This window comes from Zootoca vivipara, chromosome 2 (assembly GCF_965207765.1).
Source record: "Zootoca vivipara chromosome 2, rZooViv2.hap1.1, whole genome shotgun sequence".
NCBI lineage: Eukaryota > Metazoa > Chordata > Lepidosauria > Squamata > Lacertidae > Zootoca > Zootoca vivipara.
In genome coordinates, this window is record NC_142584.1 from 64,614,491 (window position 1) to 64,632,626 (window position 18,136).

The 18,136-nt window shown below is 42.4% G+C and overlaps 1 protein-coding gene across 2 annotated transcripts in view; it reads right to left on the reverse strand.

Moving 5' to 3' along the window:
• Positions 1 to 600: 600 nt before the first annotated feature.
• RNF145 (ring finger protein 145) overlaps positions 601 to 18,136 on the reverse strand; it is a 58,858-nt gene continuing 41,322 nt past the window's right edge. For both annotated transcript variants that reach the window (XM_035105774.3, XM_035105773.3), the window contains exons 5-11: positions 15,359 to 15,594; positions 11,792 to 11,967; positions 10,054 to 10,194; positions 8,237 to 8,419; positions 5,714 to 5,861; positions 4,593 to 4,949; positions 601 to 2,281 (exon numbers count right to left, since the gene is read on the reverse strand). In XM_035105774.3, coding sequence (XP_034961665.1) covers positions 1,856 to 2,281; positions 4,593 to 4,949; positions 5,714 to 5,861; positions 8,237 to 8,419; positions 10,054 to 10,194; positions 11,792 to 11,967; positions 15,359 to 15,594 — 1,667 coding nt within the window. In that variant the 3' untranslated portion in view covers positions 601 to 1,855. The remainder of the gene's footprint in view (positions 2,282 to 4,592; positions 4,950 to 5,713; positions 5,862 to 8,236; positions 8,420 to 10,053; positions 10,195 to 11,791; positions 11,968 to 15,358; positions 15,595 to 18,136) is intronic.

The following is an 18,136-nucleotide window of genomic DNA, read 5'->3' on the forward strand; positions in this document are numbered from 1 at the left end:
GTTTTGCTCTACCATCTTGATTCAAAATGGCAGCCAGCATCCAAATGTTGACTAAAGCTGCTGCTCCCACACGGTGAATACTCATGCCATGTTTGGTGATGATTATCTCAAGAGGTGTCCATACAGAGAACAGACAAACCACTTTCCAAAATATATAGATGTAACATATGTTAGTGTGTGTGATTGTAGTCGTACAACTCCTGCAAACATTAAGGTTTTCCCAAGCCTTCCTGTGTATGGATGATGCCACTATTGCTATAAAAAGGACAGGTACTCATATAATGAGTTTATTATTAGTATATATGATTAAATTATTAGGATTGCAATCTTAGCTTCAGTTCATAATCTACAGAATAAGGATAATATAGCCTTGCCTCACAGGGTTGTGAGGAATTCTAGAATTGTAGAGTTTGAAAGGATCCCAAGTGTAATCTAGTCTAATCTTCTGCAATGCAGGAAGCAGATATATATATCTTAATATATCTTAATATATATATTAAGATCTTCTTAGCTCTGAGTCTCTGAGTCTATCATGCTGTTAAGAAAACTTCTCCATCTGTTAAGAAAACTTTCCTATAGAAGAACAAGACAATCAAAATGTAAAAATCTTCAAAAGTACTTTATTGAGACATTCAGCTATGTCTGTCAGTCTACATCCAAATTCACTACTAAAAAATAAAGTAATGTCACATTTCACATTAGGAACAACAACTCTCGAGAAAAACAAAAAATTGAGCCAAGCCTAGTGTATAAATAAGTGACTAGTTCCTTTTCATATCAAAATTCACATAAAAAATTGCCAGCTCCCATCCCTCCCACATCCCTAGTTCTACCTGAAAGCCATGATGAATGTAAAAATTTAAATACACACACATTTTTGTCAAAGAAGGGGGAAGGGGAAGAAAAAGGTGCAAATCCTATTAACAGCTTTAGGAGTGGCATTTGCGGCGTTTGATCATACAATTTATGTACTCATTCCCAAAGGTGCAAATATTGCCAGGAGATTAATACTGCTTCAATTCATCTGCAAGAAATTATACACTACACAGAACTCAACAGCACTGAGAGGCTTCAATCAGCACCATAAAACTCCTCCCATTTCTCTCTTGCACTCACTGGTGGAGGCGAGAGAGAAAGTTCACCGGAGCTTTAATGACTTCACACAGCCCATGCTGTCCAGAAAGTTCATGAACAAAAAAGGTTTTCTAAAACATTGAAGTGTTTAAGACTCCATCATAAAAATTCAAGAGTTGCTATAGATTACATGAATGCAAATGCCCTACATGCCCAAAGCACCACACTCGACTTACTTGAGTGCTGCCTTGTCCCAACACAATCCTTGATTTGTTTATTGTTACTTCTGAGCTCTACAGGAGTTGTGTCACTGTTCTCGACTGAGCTCCGCTCACTGTAGAAAGACAAGGCCAAGGATATGGACTCAAACCTCTATTGCCCTTTAATTTTATTCTCCCTTTCCCATTTAAACACTGTCTTTTATTTTAATCTCCCACTTTTTCTTTCCCTCTCTCTCCACTCACACCCCAACATCCTACATTTGTGTCCCCCCCCCGCCCCGCTGCCGCCCAACTTTCCCTTCCAACAATACTCAGTTTTGATTTCCAGTTTCTGCCCTTTTGCAACATGGTGGCAGCTTCTAAGATAGTTTCCAGTGGAACCCACTGGCAGCCCTGTAAACGAAGCAGCTCACAGAAAATCAGCATAGGATATCATAAATACATTTTGGCCAGCATTCTGAGAGTTAAAAACTTGTTCGAGACAAATAAAGGGTTTAAGATCCTGTCTGGCAAGTCAGGAGCTCCTGGAGTGCTTAATTCTTCCACCAGCGCCCGCCAGTTCAATTCTGGATGCAGCTCCCTAGATCTCGCGTTGCAACTTCTTCAGCCGGCCTTTCGGTGGCAGTTTCCCCCTGGCAAGACTCACTGGAAGATGCAGTGTCCAGACTGACAGAGTCACCCTTCACATCGACAGAGTCCTGCAGGGAGCCTGATCCTTTGGCAGCCTGTCCATTGTCAATAGGTTTTCCTCCTGCCCTTTCCTGGTGGTCTACACCGGGGGGCTCAGTGGCTTGTTGCTGAACAGTGTTTTGTTCTGCTCCGGGATTTGGTTGTGGCACGGGCTCCAATCCTAGCCCCGGGGGCTGAGTGGGATTTTTAAGTTGGCAGTGGCACAGGGGGCAGGTTTCTTGCACATAAAGCCATTTCTTAAGGCAGCCCGCATGAAAGAAATGGCCACAAGGCGTGATGATAGCAGATTTCATGTCCTGAAAGAAAGAAGGCAGAAGGATCACACAGTGCCCAAGCAAACACGCAGAGTCCTGAAGCTACCTTAGAACTCAGCATGGGCTGCTAAAAGGTAAACCACAATGACCCAACTGCCCATGTTCAGTTGTCACCCTTTATTCATACTCAGAGGAGACTTGCTTTGTATCTATGCATTAGTAACACACGAGAACAGCAGAGCACAAAGCATAATCTTTCATTCTAGGCAAGTAGGCTAAATTTTAATTACTAAGGATTTGCAGTGGAAGAACTACAAAGACACAGCTGGATGAACGCCACAATTCGGTGCAGAAACAGCATGTCCCATCACCCTTTGGCTAGCATGATAAGACAGCCACTCTCCCAACCTTGGAACAGGAAAGGGAGACAAGCAGAGGTGCCAGCTTCTCCAGACAATTGAGGGGGTCTGATGTGATGTCCTGGTGTCACATGTGGAGCCCACTGAATATTGAGGGGGTCCAGAGCCCTAAAAAATAAGATCGGGGGGGGGCATAGTGCCTTGGCCCCCAGGAGCCAGCGCCCTTGGAGACGAGGACAGTGTACTAGGCTTCTGAGGTTCTTTGAAAGCCTCCCAAATGCAGCACAACTGCAAGATTATCTCCACTCCCCTTTTCCAGCTCCAAGCTTGGAAAGGGCCTGCTGCTTTGGTGCTCTATTTCCAAGGTAATGAGGGTTCCTCAAAAGTGCAACATGATTGCTGGAGAAGGTCCCTGACTTCACACTGATTGTCGGGGTGCAGCATGAGGTCAGGGAGATGGTACCATCCCTGGAGAGAGCAGCAAGTTCCTGGCACTATTTCTGGCTGGCTACCAAGACTAGCCCAAATTTGCAGATGCCTGCCTGAAGCATTTTTCACTGGCAGTTCCATTGAACCTGGATCCTTATATATGCAGTACATGTGCTCTACTAGTAACCTGTGACTTGGATTTGATGCTCCTAAACTGTAGCTAGGAAAGTACAAGAAGATTTGTATTCGAAGAGCCATCAATGCAACCACTTCATTCAGAACCAACGCGCACTCTTAAGAAGAAAAGACAGGGGAGTTTAAAGCGCAAATGTGGAAATGTTGCTTCCAGGTTTTTTTTAACTTCATTACTAATGCTCACTTAAAAGGCTAGATCTAATTTAGATAATTGGCCTTTTAATTTCTGCCCAACTGGTTCTTTGGGGATGCAGTGCAGAGTCACTGGGTAGGAGCTTGGAGAAACTAGTTGAGACAGCCTACCTGCATCTCTGGGTGGCTACAGACACTCGCTGCGAAGCAAGTTGCCAGTGCAAGCTTATCAGCCTACACATCACACAATTTATTTCAGGCACACAATTTATTGTCAAAGTGAGATCCTTTATAAAGCAGTTACATTTGTTTCAAAAGATATGACTTCAAGACGAATTAAAATGTGAAGCTTTTGTTTATTTGATGCATCTTACAAAATTACAGGCGTCATCTGCCTTTGACCACTTTTTTTGTTTCGTTTTTAATTGTGACTGGTGAAGAGACTGGTGCAGCTCAAACACTTAACTGGGATGGTGCTACAATTTGCACGGTGGAATTAGTGCATAACAAAATGTGTGATTTGAAGTCTTGGAAATATAATGGCCCAATCTACACCATCTTCTACTCCTCCTCCTCTGCAGAGGGAAGAATCATGCAAGGCAGGTCATTGTGCACACAGGCTGGCAAATCATAGAATTATAGGATGGGACGGGACACCGAGGGTCATCTAGACCAACCCCCTGCAACGCAGGAATCATAGTGAAGGGGCAGCCTTGCTCCCACGCCTCCATTGCGCAGGTGGAAGTGCTAGCCCTGCAGGTATCTAAACAGGACAACTGTATTGTAATTTTATCTTGTGAACTGTCCTAAGATCTATGGATGAAGGGCGGTATACAAATTTAAATAGAACAACAATAGTAATAGTGATAGTAATACAGTGGTACCTCCGGTTGCGGACGGGATCCATTCTGGAGCTCAGGGATCCAGAGGTTTTTGCAACCGGAGGTGCCTGTTCTGTGCATGTGCACAGCGTGGTAGAGCGCTTCTGCACATTTGCGCACGTCAAAACCCAGGAAAATACTTCTGGGTTTGCTGCATGTGTATCCCCAAGGATATGTAACCAGAGGTGCTCATAAGTAGAGGTACCACTGTAGTAGTAGTAGAAGTAATAAATTCCCCAACTCAATTCATTTACTGTATAACCCAACTCAAAGGCAGAAACTCCAGCTCTTCCAATAAAATACCATAAGGAGGCAGAACCATAGCCACAAAAGTACCATTTCAGAAGAGCTACATACCTGATAGCAGATGGCACAGATATCATTGTGTTGTTCCAACTGGTCTTTGGTAGCAGTGGGCAGTGATTTGATCTTATTCACAGCATCCCTGCGGAGAAGAAAACTCTTCCATCCCAGCTGAGCACGAAGCCACACATTGTAATAGGAATGAATGAAGATGATCATTGAGCCCATCACAGTCCATTCTCCAAAGATGGTTTCTGACACACCATAGGCAACGACACAGAGAGCCACTAGGAACTCTAGCAGTCGATAGGTGCCATTCACATAGTAAATGACATCATCCATGTTTTCTACCGGCTCTTTCCTGAACTCCTCAACCATAAACAAGACATAAATGAAGAGTGTTCCAAGCACCTGGAACAAGAAAAAATAACACCAATTTAAAAAGGGGAGTGAGTCCCAAGGCTAGAACTTCTCAATATTATCTTTGCATGGGTGAAGAATATAGATAACTAATCTAACAATGCACTAAATATATAATTGATATATTTAACAAGACAAAGTCAAGGCTTAATTTTTTTATTAAAAAAGTGGAACACCATCTTTTAATGATTTACGTATTTATTTTAAGTGGAAGTCTGAATTTCTATGTTAAGAGTTTCAACACAAATACATTATGGCATGATCAAGGATAGCTTAAGTTACATGTAATATTGCTAGATACATTCCAGCCATTAAGTAGTTTTAAGGCTCACTGATTTCAGCAAGGAGAGATTTGAGCACATGGTCAACTCTGCTGTTAAAAAATCAATGGAAAGTGCTTTAGCTGGGTTGTGTCCAACTGTTTGACATACTGCAGATGGTTTATGCTTAAACTTCCTTAGTAATGGGAGTTTTCTAAACTGGTATATCTGTCATGCCACCCATTACAATCTGTAAATACAAATGCCCTGTATTTGAACCTGGAACACAGGCAATTATAGGACTTTAATACCAAGCTTGATGGAAAAGACATATTCTTTCGGTCTGTATTCCCAACAACAACTTGGTCAACACCTTGCATTCTGCTTTCCAGCTCTGGTTTTCTAATCCTTTCCCAGCTGGTTCCACACAAGGCCCTGCCGCCAGGTACGAACTAAAAAATAAATAACAGCATATAGGAGGCCAGTATACCTTACCTGGAGGGAGGTGAGAATGCTGCTAGAAATGATGATCAGTAACCAGAAGTCCATGTGGAAAAACTGACAGATCATGTAGGCCATGTAAGCTGGAAAGACCAGCAAGAACAAGCACAGACTCACAGCGCGAAAATGCTTCCAAAGGCTCCTGTAAAAAGGCACACAATTTTAAAATTAAAAAGGGCCCTGGCTTTAGTCTTCAGTGACTTGCTGAGTAGCATCATCTCAGTGAGGACCATCACGATCCCTGCGGAAGAAACCCGACATCCAATGAAGAGCTGAATGTTCGAAAATTCAAGACAAGTAGTATAAGAAAGCACTTCTTCATGCAATGCGTAGTTAAAAGTTGTGGAATTTGCTCCAGCAGGAGGCAAGGATGGCTACCAACATGGACAGTTTTAAAAGAGGATTAAGCAAATTCACTGGAGAAAAGGCTTTCGGTGGCTACTAGCCACAATGGCTATGCGCTACCTCCACAGTCAGAGGCAATATGGCTCTGAATACCAAGAACTGCAAGTGGGCAGAGTGTCACTGCACTCATGTGCAGATGGCAGACTTCACAGGGCATCTGGCTAGCCACTATGAGAGCAGGATGCTGGACTAGAAGGGCCACTGGCCTGATCCAGCAGACACATTTTATGTTCTTATGTAACTAGCCACTTAACTTTTGAACATGATTGTCCTTTTGTTTCAGCAGATGGGGGGGAAAGCACTCAGTTAGCTTTATAAAAGTAGCATTATTTAGTGCCATGTTGCTTGTCTCACTCGTGACCTAATTCAGTGGAGGAAGACTACATGCCCCACTACATAAGCATAAAGTGGACACACAGATATATCGCTATCTCCTTGGGGGGCGGGAAGGAACCCACAACTCCAAGCTACAGCAGTGTCTGTGTAGAGAGGACTTGCATACTCCTGTATCTTTAATTCATGAAAATACCAAGGCGCAACATCTGGATCTTAAAATTTAAGGACACAGTCAACACTGCCCATAGCTGTTTCTAGATCTTCTTTCCCCAGCCTAGTTTGTACCTGGCAGAGCTGAGTTACAGCCTGCTGCCAGCAGAGCCAATTTATAGGAGCCAGCTATGCATTCCGCAGCTCTGATATTCCCTTTTCCCTCAGCTAATAAATTTAGCATTTAACATGCTCCAACAACCTGTGCTGGCCACAAGTAACCTCTAAGCAAAACAAACAGACAGACACAGTGGATATAAATAAGCCTTCTCTTATTTACCTCGCTTTCAGGCTACAGAGAAGAAAGGAAGACAAAGCTACAGGGAACGGTGGCAAGGTACAAAAAGCCATAGCTTCTAACCAGGACATTTTTTTTTAAAAAAAAACCCTTCAAATATTATGCATGAGGTCACAGGTAGGGTTGCCAGACTCAATAGAGGACAGGACTCCTGTGCCTTTAATTGCCCTGCTCTCTTTTGAGTCTGGAAACCTTAAAGAGAAAACAGCAGACCCTTTGCTTGGAAATTAAACAAAGGGTCTGCTGTTTTCTCTTTAAGGTTTCCAGACTCCAAAGAGAGCAGGGCAATTAAAGGCACAGAAGTCCTGTTCCCTATTGAGTCTGGCAACCCTAGTCACAGGTAAGATGCAACACTAAAGCAATTTTAGTCCATTTTTTTGCTGTTCTGGTAAATCAACTTCAGGTTTCTAACCCTTACACGTTTAAGGTTTTCTCTCCCCACGGCTCTGATTTATGGTCCTCAGTTGCTGTGCTCACTTTCTGCTGTGTATTCATTCGGTTGCTATTGGCCGACTTGGTTCCATACTCCAAATCCCACCCTTTGCACCTCCTACCATGCTGCTCCTTTTCAGTGCTAACTCAATATACTATTCAAAGCATCTACCTAAGAACATACACATAAAAAATAAACTTAGGCAGACATTTAGCAGAAGAGCTGTTAATCCTCATGACACTATTTTAGTACTTGATATCTGCATTAAAATACAGTGACTACCAAGACTGAGAACTACTCCCATACATTATAAATAGCACCAGAGAGAGCAGAGAGGACTGAACAGGGAGCACCTGTATCCCACTTCTTTTCAGCTGCTAAGGATCTAAGCCTTCCAGACACACAGGGCTGGGTCAAATGAAACCGAGATTAAGATTTCAATGAGCCTTGGGATTAGGTGCTTCCTTCTCCCTTGCATTGTACAATGGTTTGCTCCTGTATTCCCAAGTTTGAGGCAAACCTCTGCTTGCTGTTTTGCCCACATTGACAAATTATGATTTGTGCTTGCTCTGCCAACGAGGATGGTAAGCCCCATAGTTCATCAGTTCAAAGGAAATGGCAAGCAGGAGTTTGCCTCAACCAGCAAAGCAATCATCATGCATGGAGGAAGGAGTAAGTGAGCCTGATGATCCTTGAATGCTCATTCTCATATTTTGAAACCATAGTTTGGTGCCCAAACAAACCAGCCCATAGTCCAAAATCCCACATATATACTGGATTTACAGTACTTGCAAAGCAAGAATCAATAGACACCACTAGAAAATGCACTGCTTACTTGTCTCTTGAAGCTCCCAGAGCTAAGACAATGGGATCTGCTATCTCAAGCATGGACTGCAGGATGGATGCAACCACAATGAAGAGAATAATACTGAGCAGGAAGGCCCGGTGAACAACTTGCAGTTCAATCAAGCCAGTCTGGACGGCCAGAATCAAAAGTGTGACTCCTTCCGTCATCCCTCTTCATCACATAAAAGGGGAAAAAAGAAGGGGGGGACACACAAGCATAACATTTGAAGTATTAATGAACTTGGCTCAATTTTAGAATTGTACAACGTAACATAGAACTATGTTGTGGGTTTTTGTTGTCTTTTGCATCTGATCCCAGCTCGTGGACTTTTTCGAGACATTGGCTGTCAGCTGCAAATCCCCGATACAGTGCATTGGTCTTGGAATTCAAATCTCTGTTCCCTAGACAGACTTAGGCAAGTCACCATCCATAAAATGGCTGGTGTGAGTGTGTGGTTTGTGTGTGTGTGGTGGCCCATGGTAGAGCCTTTTCTGTAATGGCCCCCAAACTGTAGAACTCCCTATCAGGAGAGGTGTGTCAGGCACCGTCTTCTTTACAGCTTTAGGCAGTCACTTTTCTTTTGGCCTTTGATAGCTGAACTATTTAGTTGATACATAAAACTTTATTCATTTATCTAATTTATGAATTGCTTTCCGTAAAACATCCTGAAATGATTTAACAATAAGAATTTCAACAATAAAAATGCATATAAATACAACTGCATGTCCGATAGGGTTACAGAGAATGCTCTTGTATTTGGGGGCAGGGTTGTTTTTAATCTTTCTTGGTGCCTTGTATTTTTCTTCTAGATGTAACCTACCCTGAGACCTTACAGTGAAGGGCAGATAACAAATTTAATCACTAGCAGTTAATATTAATTAATAATGATCACGTGGGTCCTACGTTACAGAGCTGTGAGACTTAATACGTTACATATCCTGTAAAATACAATATTGGTACCAGAGAATGTTTTTTGACATCTTGTCTTCACCTGAAATGATCCTGGATCACTTCTGATCTCTTTGACCCTTGGCTCATTTTTGAGTACAATATATATGCTTATGTAACAATGTAAGATTTCAGCATTCTAGAGATTTTGTACCACTAATGTTTATAAATTCCTATTTTTATGCCAAGCCATTGTTGGAGAAAGGAAGCTATTTTCAGCTGTCTCTCCTTGTAATTTAAACAGGCTTTCAGGATGAAACAAAATTACTTTGGTTGGCACACAAGAGAAAGGAAGGAAACTGTGGTATGAAGGGAGGGAGAGGAACACAGGTTATTACGTATCACAAAAAGATATCAAAATGTGCCTGGTGCTTTTGGGAGCTAAGGAATGCCAGATGCAACTCTGAGAAGACTACAATCTAAAACCAGGGACATGAGAGCCAAGGGCAATCAGATGTGCAAAATAACTTTTAAAGCTCTGTGCTTTGCTTACTGGGCTCTGGGAAGTGCCTGTGTGAGCTATGGAGGCTCTTGCGAGATCTCCAATGGCCCCCTGCTCTTCTGGCCCCTCCAAAAAAAATTCAGCCAAGCACATAAAGCTGCGATCGTGTACGTAAAACTTGAGCAAGTTGCAATCCTCTTGCAATGCACTGCAAAGGAGCTAAGCAGCACGTCTCTTAGGGGGAAAGTTACACGATAGCCTATAATTCAGTGTCAAATCTTGTAACAGTAGGACCTGAGCAACATAGCAAGCTATTTTTGTGGCGAGCGGAATTTAGAAAGATTACACTGTGCTCAGCCTAACTAAACACAGCCTAAGTTTTCAAAGGTTCAAGCATCCTCTTCTCTGCACTTACCTGTTCATAGCTGGGTCGTTCATGAATGCTCGGTAGCCTTGTAGGTAAAACTTGCAGAGGGTTAGAACTCCAAGTGCAACGAAGGAGACTGTAAACACCAAACCCAGGAGGGAATAGGGAGTGCTGCAGCATTCTGCAATACTAGGAAGGAGAAAATACAGCTAAATTAGAACTTTGTGCATAGATACACAGAAGAGGTTTGAGTGGTCCCTGATGCGGCTAAAACAGACACAAGGAGAACAACAGAGTAAGAACAGGAGGGGAATGGAGACAGGGGTAAGCAGGGGAATATCAATATGAATCAGTCCATTGCCATATTCTATAAATACTAATGCTGAAGCTGCACATCTAGCATAGCAGTGAAATCCTAAAGCATTTCTATTCAGAATGGGTCTTAAATGTACACACATATCAGGCAGCAACATTCAACTATTGGAGATATTACTGGAGATGTGTATTACAAGATAGCACCATTGAAGCAGGGGGTCAAGTCCGCTTATATTTTAATAATAAGTCATTCATTAAAAACCAGAAATTAATACTTTTAGTTTGCTCATTGATGTGTCGTTCCAAAAGAATCCAGTTAGACGTGAAGTTAAACCGATGCATTTATAGTTACAGGTAGGTAGCCGTGTTGGTCTGAGTCGAAGCAAAATAAAAAAAATTCCTTCAGTAGCACCTTAAAGACCAACTAAGTTTATATTTTGGTATGAGCTTTCGTGGTATCTGAAGAAGTGTGCATGCACACAAAAGCTCATACCAAAATATAAACTTAGTTGGTCTTTAAGGTGCTACTGAAGGAATTTTTTTATTTCGATGCATTTATACATCAATTCCCAAATATTAGACACAAGAAACCAATTGTGGTAGGGCACCAACATTGAAGGGTACATATACAAGGTTTGCATTAGTAGATGACAAGGTATTTTCTCTACACTATTTCCAGTGTCAGTCTGCATGAGCCCAAGGATGTCTGCACAATACAAACCTAATATGATTGTAAAATTAGAAATTAGTTTGCCACATGAAGGTTTGGGTGCATTCTGATGTGTTACTCTGCAATCCCATTCAATGGTTTATAGTTATTTCCGGTTATCAATGAAACCCAACTTCTTCTTCTTCTTGGAACATGCAAGACTGCAATAGGCCCCGAGAGACAAAGGCTACAATGACTCCACAAACACAGTGCAACAGATCCTTTCCTTGGGGTAGAGTGCCAACCACTTTTGATCATTTTGGCTGCTAAACCTGCCAAAGAAGCATTCTCTTAGATTTCCTCCTGAAAACCTTTTACTAAGGGGGACAAGGAAGGTTAGCAGAAACAAGAACTCTCAATTTCTTTCATTCTTCCTTTAAAAAATAAGGTGGGAAGGATTCCAGGCATATGCATGTATGTGCAAACGCTTTGTGGTGCAGGTTTTGTTGCTTGTGAGATGAGCCCTGTCACATGTGTAGAAACTTCTATGACAGGTGCATACAGCTTTTGCCACCCTGGTGCCCTCCAGATGTTTTAGAGCAGGCATCCCCAAACTTCGGCCCTCCAGATGTTTTGGGACTACAGTTCCCATCATCCCTGACCACTGGTCCTGCTAGCTAGGGATCATGGGAGTTGTAGGCCAAAACATCTGGAGGGCCGCAGTTTGGGGATGCCTGTTTTAGAGTATAACGTTCTAGCCAGCCATGCTGCTTTACACAGCACAGATTAGCAGCAGCCCGCTACATATTTTTTGTTAATTACCTTGTTAGAAAGAGAAAGAGTAGCCTCTCCCTAGAGGCAGGTTGATCCCGTGTGCTGAAGTAGGAGTAAATCTGAAGAGCAAACAGTACGAGCCAGAAGACCATGAAGAGGACAGGGACCACCAGCTGGTTCCACAGGGACATCCCCAGGGCCAGGAGGCCATACACTTCAACCACCTGGACAAGTTAAAAGAAGAGAAGGTTGCAATTATTTCCACTGCCTCCCAAAAATCTAAATATCTGAAGGAGAAAATGGGGAGTACTGGATGTAAATAATGAGTGATGGCACAATTATTCGCATTTACTGTCACAACCAAACAGACACCCTGCCAACTATTTTTGCTACATTCCTGTTGACAAATCACTTATAAAAGTAGAAGGTGTCAAATCTGAGCCACCACTTCTAACTTTTTTTTTTAAAAAAAATCATTTTTCAGTCGCAATCCATGGTTCCTAAACCAGCATGTGGCATTCATTTTGTTAATTAAGGCACTTTACTGAGATGATGGTGGTAGTGGTGGTGATGATGATGATAACAACAATAATAATACACTCAGTTCTGCAGCAGTTTATTGCCATCAATGGAAGGCTTTGAATCTGATGATTCTCTAAGAGTAGGATCAGTAGCGGTTGGGTGTGTGGAACAATATGGGATGGGAAAGCGATTAAGGCAAGATCAAAATGCTATCTGAAATGACTAAGTAAACTTCTATGGACAAAACTTCTGTGGCTTGAAGTTCAGCTGTGGCAATGTGCACAACAGTCTGCGTGGCTTTTTTGAAAGTTCAGCTGTTGCACTTATTTATGGTTAAGAACTACTTTACGGGTAACAATGGAAGTACCAGAATATCAAAATGCAGCTTCTCAATGGCTGTTGAGCCACTGCTGAGCAGCAAACATGTACAGTGGTACCTCAACTTACGAATGCCTAGACTTACGAAGGTTTTGACTTACGAAGTCCGCTAACCCGGAAGTACTTTCGTCGTGCGCATGTTCTGTGCATGCACAAAATAGTGCTTTGTGCATGCGCAAAATGGACTTACGAGGGATTCGACTTACAAAGAGCGCCGCGGAATGGATCGCCTTCGTAAGTCGAGGTACCACTGTACTTAGCTGATTCAACTGTTTCTTCTGCAATGGAAGCTTTTGCCAAGGTGACTATGCTTGCTGAGACTGGTGGGAGTTGGAGTTCCAACTACAGAAGGAAGACCCTGCACTGGCTACTCCTAATACGGCATTTTCAACTTTCAACAAGGTGTTTCCCTAATGGGGGGATAGATAAGGATACATTGCCATGAGCAACTGGAAACAACAGAGGTAGAGAGAATGCCCAGAAACTCTAATTGCAGATGGAGGTGGGGGCAGGATATGCAACCAGTTTTGCCTATACTCTTCACCCATGTGCTTTCAAGAACCGTAGGGCTCTGGAGATATGGCTGCAAAGCAATATTTCTCTCTGTGTTTTAAATCCTCCTCCTGCACCCCCCCCGCCTCTTCTGGCATTAAAAAAAACCTATTGATAACAATGTCACCGCCAAGTCTCAGAAGGAAACGTATGAGCAAAATATTGATTTACACTGAATTAATTCAAACTGAGCAAAGGTAACCAATCAGATCAGTGAGAGCAACTGGAATGCAAAGTAAGCAAAATACAGTTAAGCCAACTGTGGGCAAGATTAAACAAGACGAGTTCTACCCTGGAATATATATTAGACAGACAGACAGACAAACATTTGCTGGATGAGTTCATTGGATTTTTTTTTACTTGTAAGCGTAAAGCCTCAGTTTTTTGTTTTGAGCAATATATGTTTCCCCTGTTTCAGAACAAATACAATTCTGATTACAACATGTTATTTTTTTAAAAGTTGTCATGCCCTAACCCTAAATTAGACTATATTGGAATCTTAACACAAAGCCAATTCAGAGCTATAATTATGCTCTGATTGCAGGCAGTTTGTCTGAGATGCAATTTGGGGGGGAAATTAACTTAGTGACAATTCTGTCCTCTTGTAAACAGCACTCACTCCATTCTCTCTAGCTTACATTACACACAGTTATTCTTAACCACAGGCTTTTATTTATTTATTAGCGTCTCTATGATCCAAACAGAAGGTAGTAAGTATCTTCCAGATTGTTCAGATAGACTCAACAAGTAAATGTCAAGATTTGCACAGGGAATTAACAAAACAGTGGTATGAGTACTGTTTGTCAAGGACAAACACCTTTCTGCAAATGTTGAGAATGTGTGGCACTGTACTTACCAGGCATTAAGATTTCCTGCACAGGTTACATTAGAAAGCCAGCTTATTTTTAATGTCTTCAAATGAATAAGAACTAAGGAAATCTAAACTATTTACATACAAGTACTTTTTTAAAAAAATTAAGTTGCACTTGGTTTATATTTTTGTTTTGTCTTTTTCAATGATCCACCTTGAAAAAACTTTCAAAGAAGGTATACCCATCTAAACTATTTGACAGGGCTGTTGTGAGGATAAAAGTGAGGGCTCTCTTTCACGCAGCTTGCCCCCAGTTTCAAGCAGATGTTGTGGGGCCACAGCCAATTACATCATGAGTGCCACGGGCAGAAGTACTGAAGTTCCCTCCACTAACATGTCTGCCACATCATAACAGCAAATGCAATTTTAAATGTAAAATTAAGTGATGCCATCGCCACACCCTCCGGTGCTGGCGGTGCTTGCATTTAATGTTTCATTAATCAATATTAATTATCTTTCAGCTATTTGGCACTGACTGTAGATCACAAAGCAAGATTGAATTGATTTGATTTATTATATTTCAAATCTGCTTTTCATTCAAATGAATCCCAAAGCAGCTTGCAAACAGTAGGATTGTCACCTGGGAGAGCCCTAATTTCCCCTGCCCATTTCCCCTCCTTTCCATCACCGCACAGATGAATGTACACACAGATCAGATAGCAAGTTAACATACCCTCGTGTTAATTAACAAGCTGATGGTTATTTATATATATCTTCAATTCTACAGCTGCATGTGAGATTGCAGCAGTGTAATTAGCTATTTCAGTGTTTCATTAACTCCGCGGATACATAGTATTTTTGGGTCCAGAGGATTCATTCCTCATGAACACTCATACACAAGCGGAGGCAATGCTTACGAACAGCAAGAATGGTACATGGAACTACTGTCAAAATGTTTCGCATAGCAGAAAGCAATGTAAGTGGCAAAGGGCGAAAGGGAGCTGTGGGCACTGAGACCTCTATTAATACACAGGATAAGGCAAAACTGAAATAGATAGCATTTCTTCCATTCAACAATGAAACCCTCCAATGTACAGGGCTAAAAGAGACCTCTGTGTTATCGGTACCTGCACTGCACTTTGGATTACTCAAAAATAGCCATTTTTAGGATTGGCTCACAATTACATTCTACAAGCAACATTACAGGTAACCCAGGCTTGCATCCAAAACCTAAATGCTGGATATAGGTGTTTTTGTTTGTCTGCGTATGTTTATGCACCTACCGTATTACGAAAGTATGCAAGGCCTAACGATAAAACCAGTTACTTTATTTCAACATGCATACATCTTACCTGGACAAGTTCCCTATATGCAGACTTGGCCAGATTGTATGGTACCAGAAGATTGGATGCCAAAAAATAGAGAACTTCCAAGCCGGTGAAAATCATGGCAAATTTGTTGATGATCACAATAGTTTCCAGGGGGACCAGGCAAAGCCGTGCCAGCAGAGGGAGCATGTGAGCAGAGAAGAGCCAGATTTGTTTGGTTTTCATGACACAGGAGCAAAGGGTGCAGACCACAAGCTGACCTGAAAGTGACAGAGAACACTGAATAGCGACATCCTTTCAATTTCAACAAAATCTGTATCTTATTAGTGGCTCCCACCTCCCCCAGTAACCTCATTAAACAGCTCCGCAGCCTAGAACGCAGCCTGACGCATCTTCTTTTGATTAAATACATTGTCCTCATGCAACAATGATGGGCTAAATCAACAGCAAAGGGGGAAGTTCACACTGGGGACTATGCAGGGCCGGATTTAGGTTTGATGAGGCCCTAAGCCCTTCAGGTAATGGGGCTCTTTATATGTCCAGCTGTCCTTTGTCAACAACAAATTGTCACTGTTTTTGTGTTGAATATATGCTATGTGGTGATTTATGGACCTAATAGGTATCTAAAGCCCTTTGCACATGCAGAATGTAGGCACCCTATATACTGTATAGAAATGAGCAAACCAGTGATATTACAGGGAGCAGGCTAGCAGGCGAGGCCCGTTACTTACATCATTGGAGTAACTACACATACTACACAACACGAAACACTGTTGCTGTATGTAGGTTTTATTTTATTTGTTTTTTATCTTATATTTTGGAAACGTACATCTAGTTGTTTTTTTCCTTTAATTTTTTTGCCCCCCCCCCCAAGAGAGTGGGGCCCTAAGCTATAGCTTGTTTAGCTTATACATAAATCCGGCACTGGGACTATGCGTAACTGCCAAATCTAAATATGTAAAAGCTGCACACGAAACATAGCTTGACTAGTCCAGCTGCTTTTTAACAGAAGGCAAAATTGTGGTTGCTGCATGTTTTGTGAAAATATGGGAGGACTGTGGCAAAAATATAGCCCTAGGCAGTGAGTTTAAGGCAGGCATCCCCAAACTGCGGCCCTCCAGATGTTTTGGCCTACAACTCCCATGATCCCTAGCTAGGACCAATGGTCAGGGAAGATGGGAATTGTAGTCCAAAACATCTGGAGGGCCGAAGTTTGGGGACGCCTGGTTTAAGGCAAGGGTAGCATAACTTTGCCAGTACAAGGCCCACAGTCCCTCATGGGCAAGCTCCCAGGGACCACATGGCAGTGGTGGTGGTGGTGGGGGGGTCAGAGACAAGTATGGGTAGACCAACAGATGTGATCCTTGCCTTTGTACACTTGGTTATATTCGGTCAGAGGTTTCTACACACACACCACTCCAAGCAAGCAAGCAAGCGGCGCCATCACACTTCAAAAACATGCACCAGAGCACTCAAGGAAAGTGTGGAACACGACCAATGGGAAGTGTGGTTTAAAAAGGGTGTGTGGCCTGGGCAGGTTCCCAGGGGTCAGCTGGAGTGTCCTGGGGGGGGCACATTTGGCTTCAGGGCTGAGGTTTGAAGGGCTGCCTTACATATTATATTTCAATGATATATGTTTTTATATTTATACTTTACAGACTGGCTGTGTGTGCTTAACAGTGCAAACGTAAGCACGGTTACTCAGAACCAAGTCGCACCAAGGTCAACGGAGCTTACTGAGAGGTCAGTGTGCCTAGAACCGCAGTCTAAAACTTGTACTGTTTGAAAAAAGCTACACAGCTTCCCTGCTGCGTATGTCATTACAACGTATGTGCAGTTAATAATGAGAGGGAGGGGTGCCGTTTTAACGGCTTCATCTGCAGGAATAAAACGAAAAATGTAACGTATGAAGCAAGTTTCTCCACGCCCAATAACTTAGCTCAGAGTAAGTGTACTTAACACTGAAATGCTGCTCAAAACATATTAATATGCCCAAGATGCAGCTTACTCATGACTCGTGAGGGAATACTTAGGAACTCTTGATTTAGATAATGAGGCTTTCAACTTTCATAAATGGAAGGATGCCCTCAAGCCCACAGCTGAGAGTGACTGCTGCACATAACACAAAGACTCAGGCTGTAATCCTGTGCCCACATACCCAGGAGTCAACCATGTGGAGCTCAAGGAGAATTAATAACACATAGGCCTTGCATAGGATTGCGTTGTCAGAAGCCAGTCAGGGAAACAGAAATGTCACAGGCACACAGGTTCTTAAACCGTGGTGTTGAACTGTTAGGGTTGGCTCTTTAGAACTATGTGCTTTGAGAAGTGGCAGCCAGAAGCCACTTCGTCTTAGGAAGACCGCTTCCCAATCATCCAACAGAGCCCAGGAGGACAGCTTTCAAACTATTAGAGATGTGCACAAACCACAAAATTCAGTTCAAACCCATATTCTGCACTTCAGAAAACAGCCCCCCCCCCAGCAGTCAGAAGTAGCTTTACACCTTATATGGTAAGCTTTCAAATATGCTTTTAGCAAAAACTTGACTGTAGCATTTCCCCCCTTTTTTTGACAGCTGGATCTCCCAGGTGCCACAAAACTCCTTAGGGGTTCTGGCTTTGACTCCTATCACCTCATATAGACCCCATTTCACTTCTGAGGCACCTCACCTTAGTTCTGAATTCATCCAAATCTGATGTACACCTTTTGTATACACTTTCCACTTTCTTTCTCTCTCTCTTTCACTCTCTCTCTCTCTCTCTGTGTGTGTGTGTGTGTGTGTATGTATGTATGTATGTATG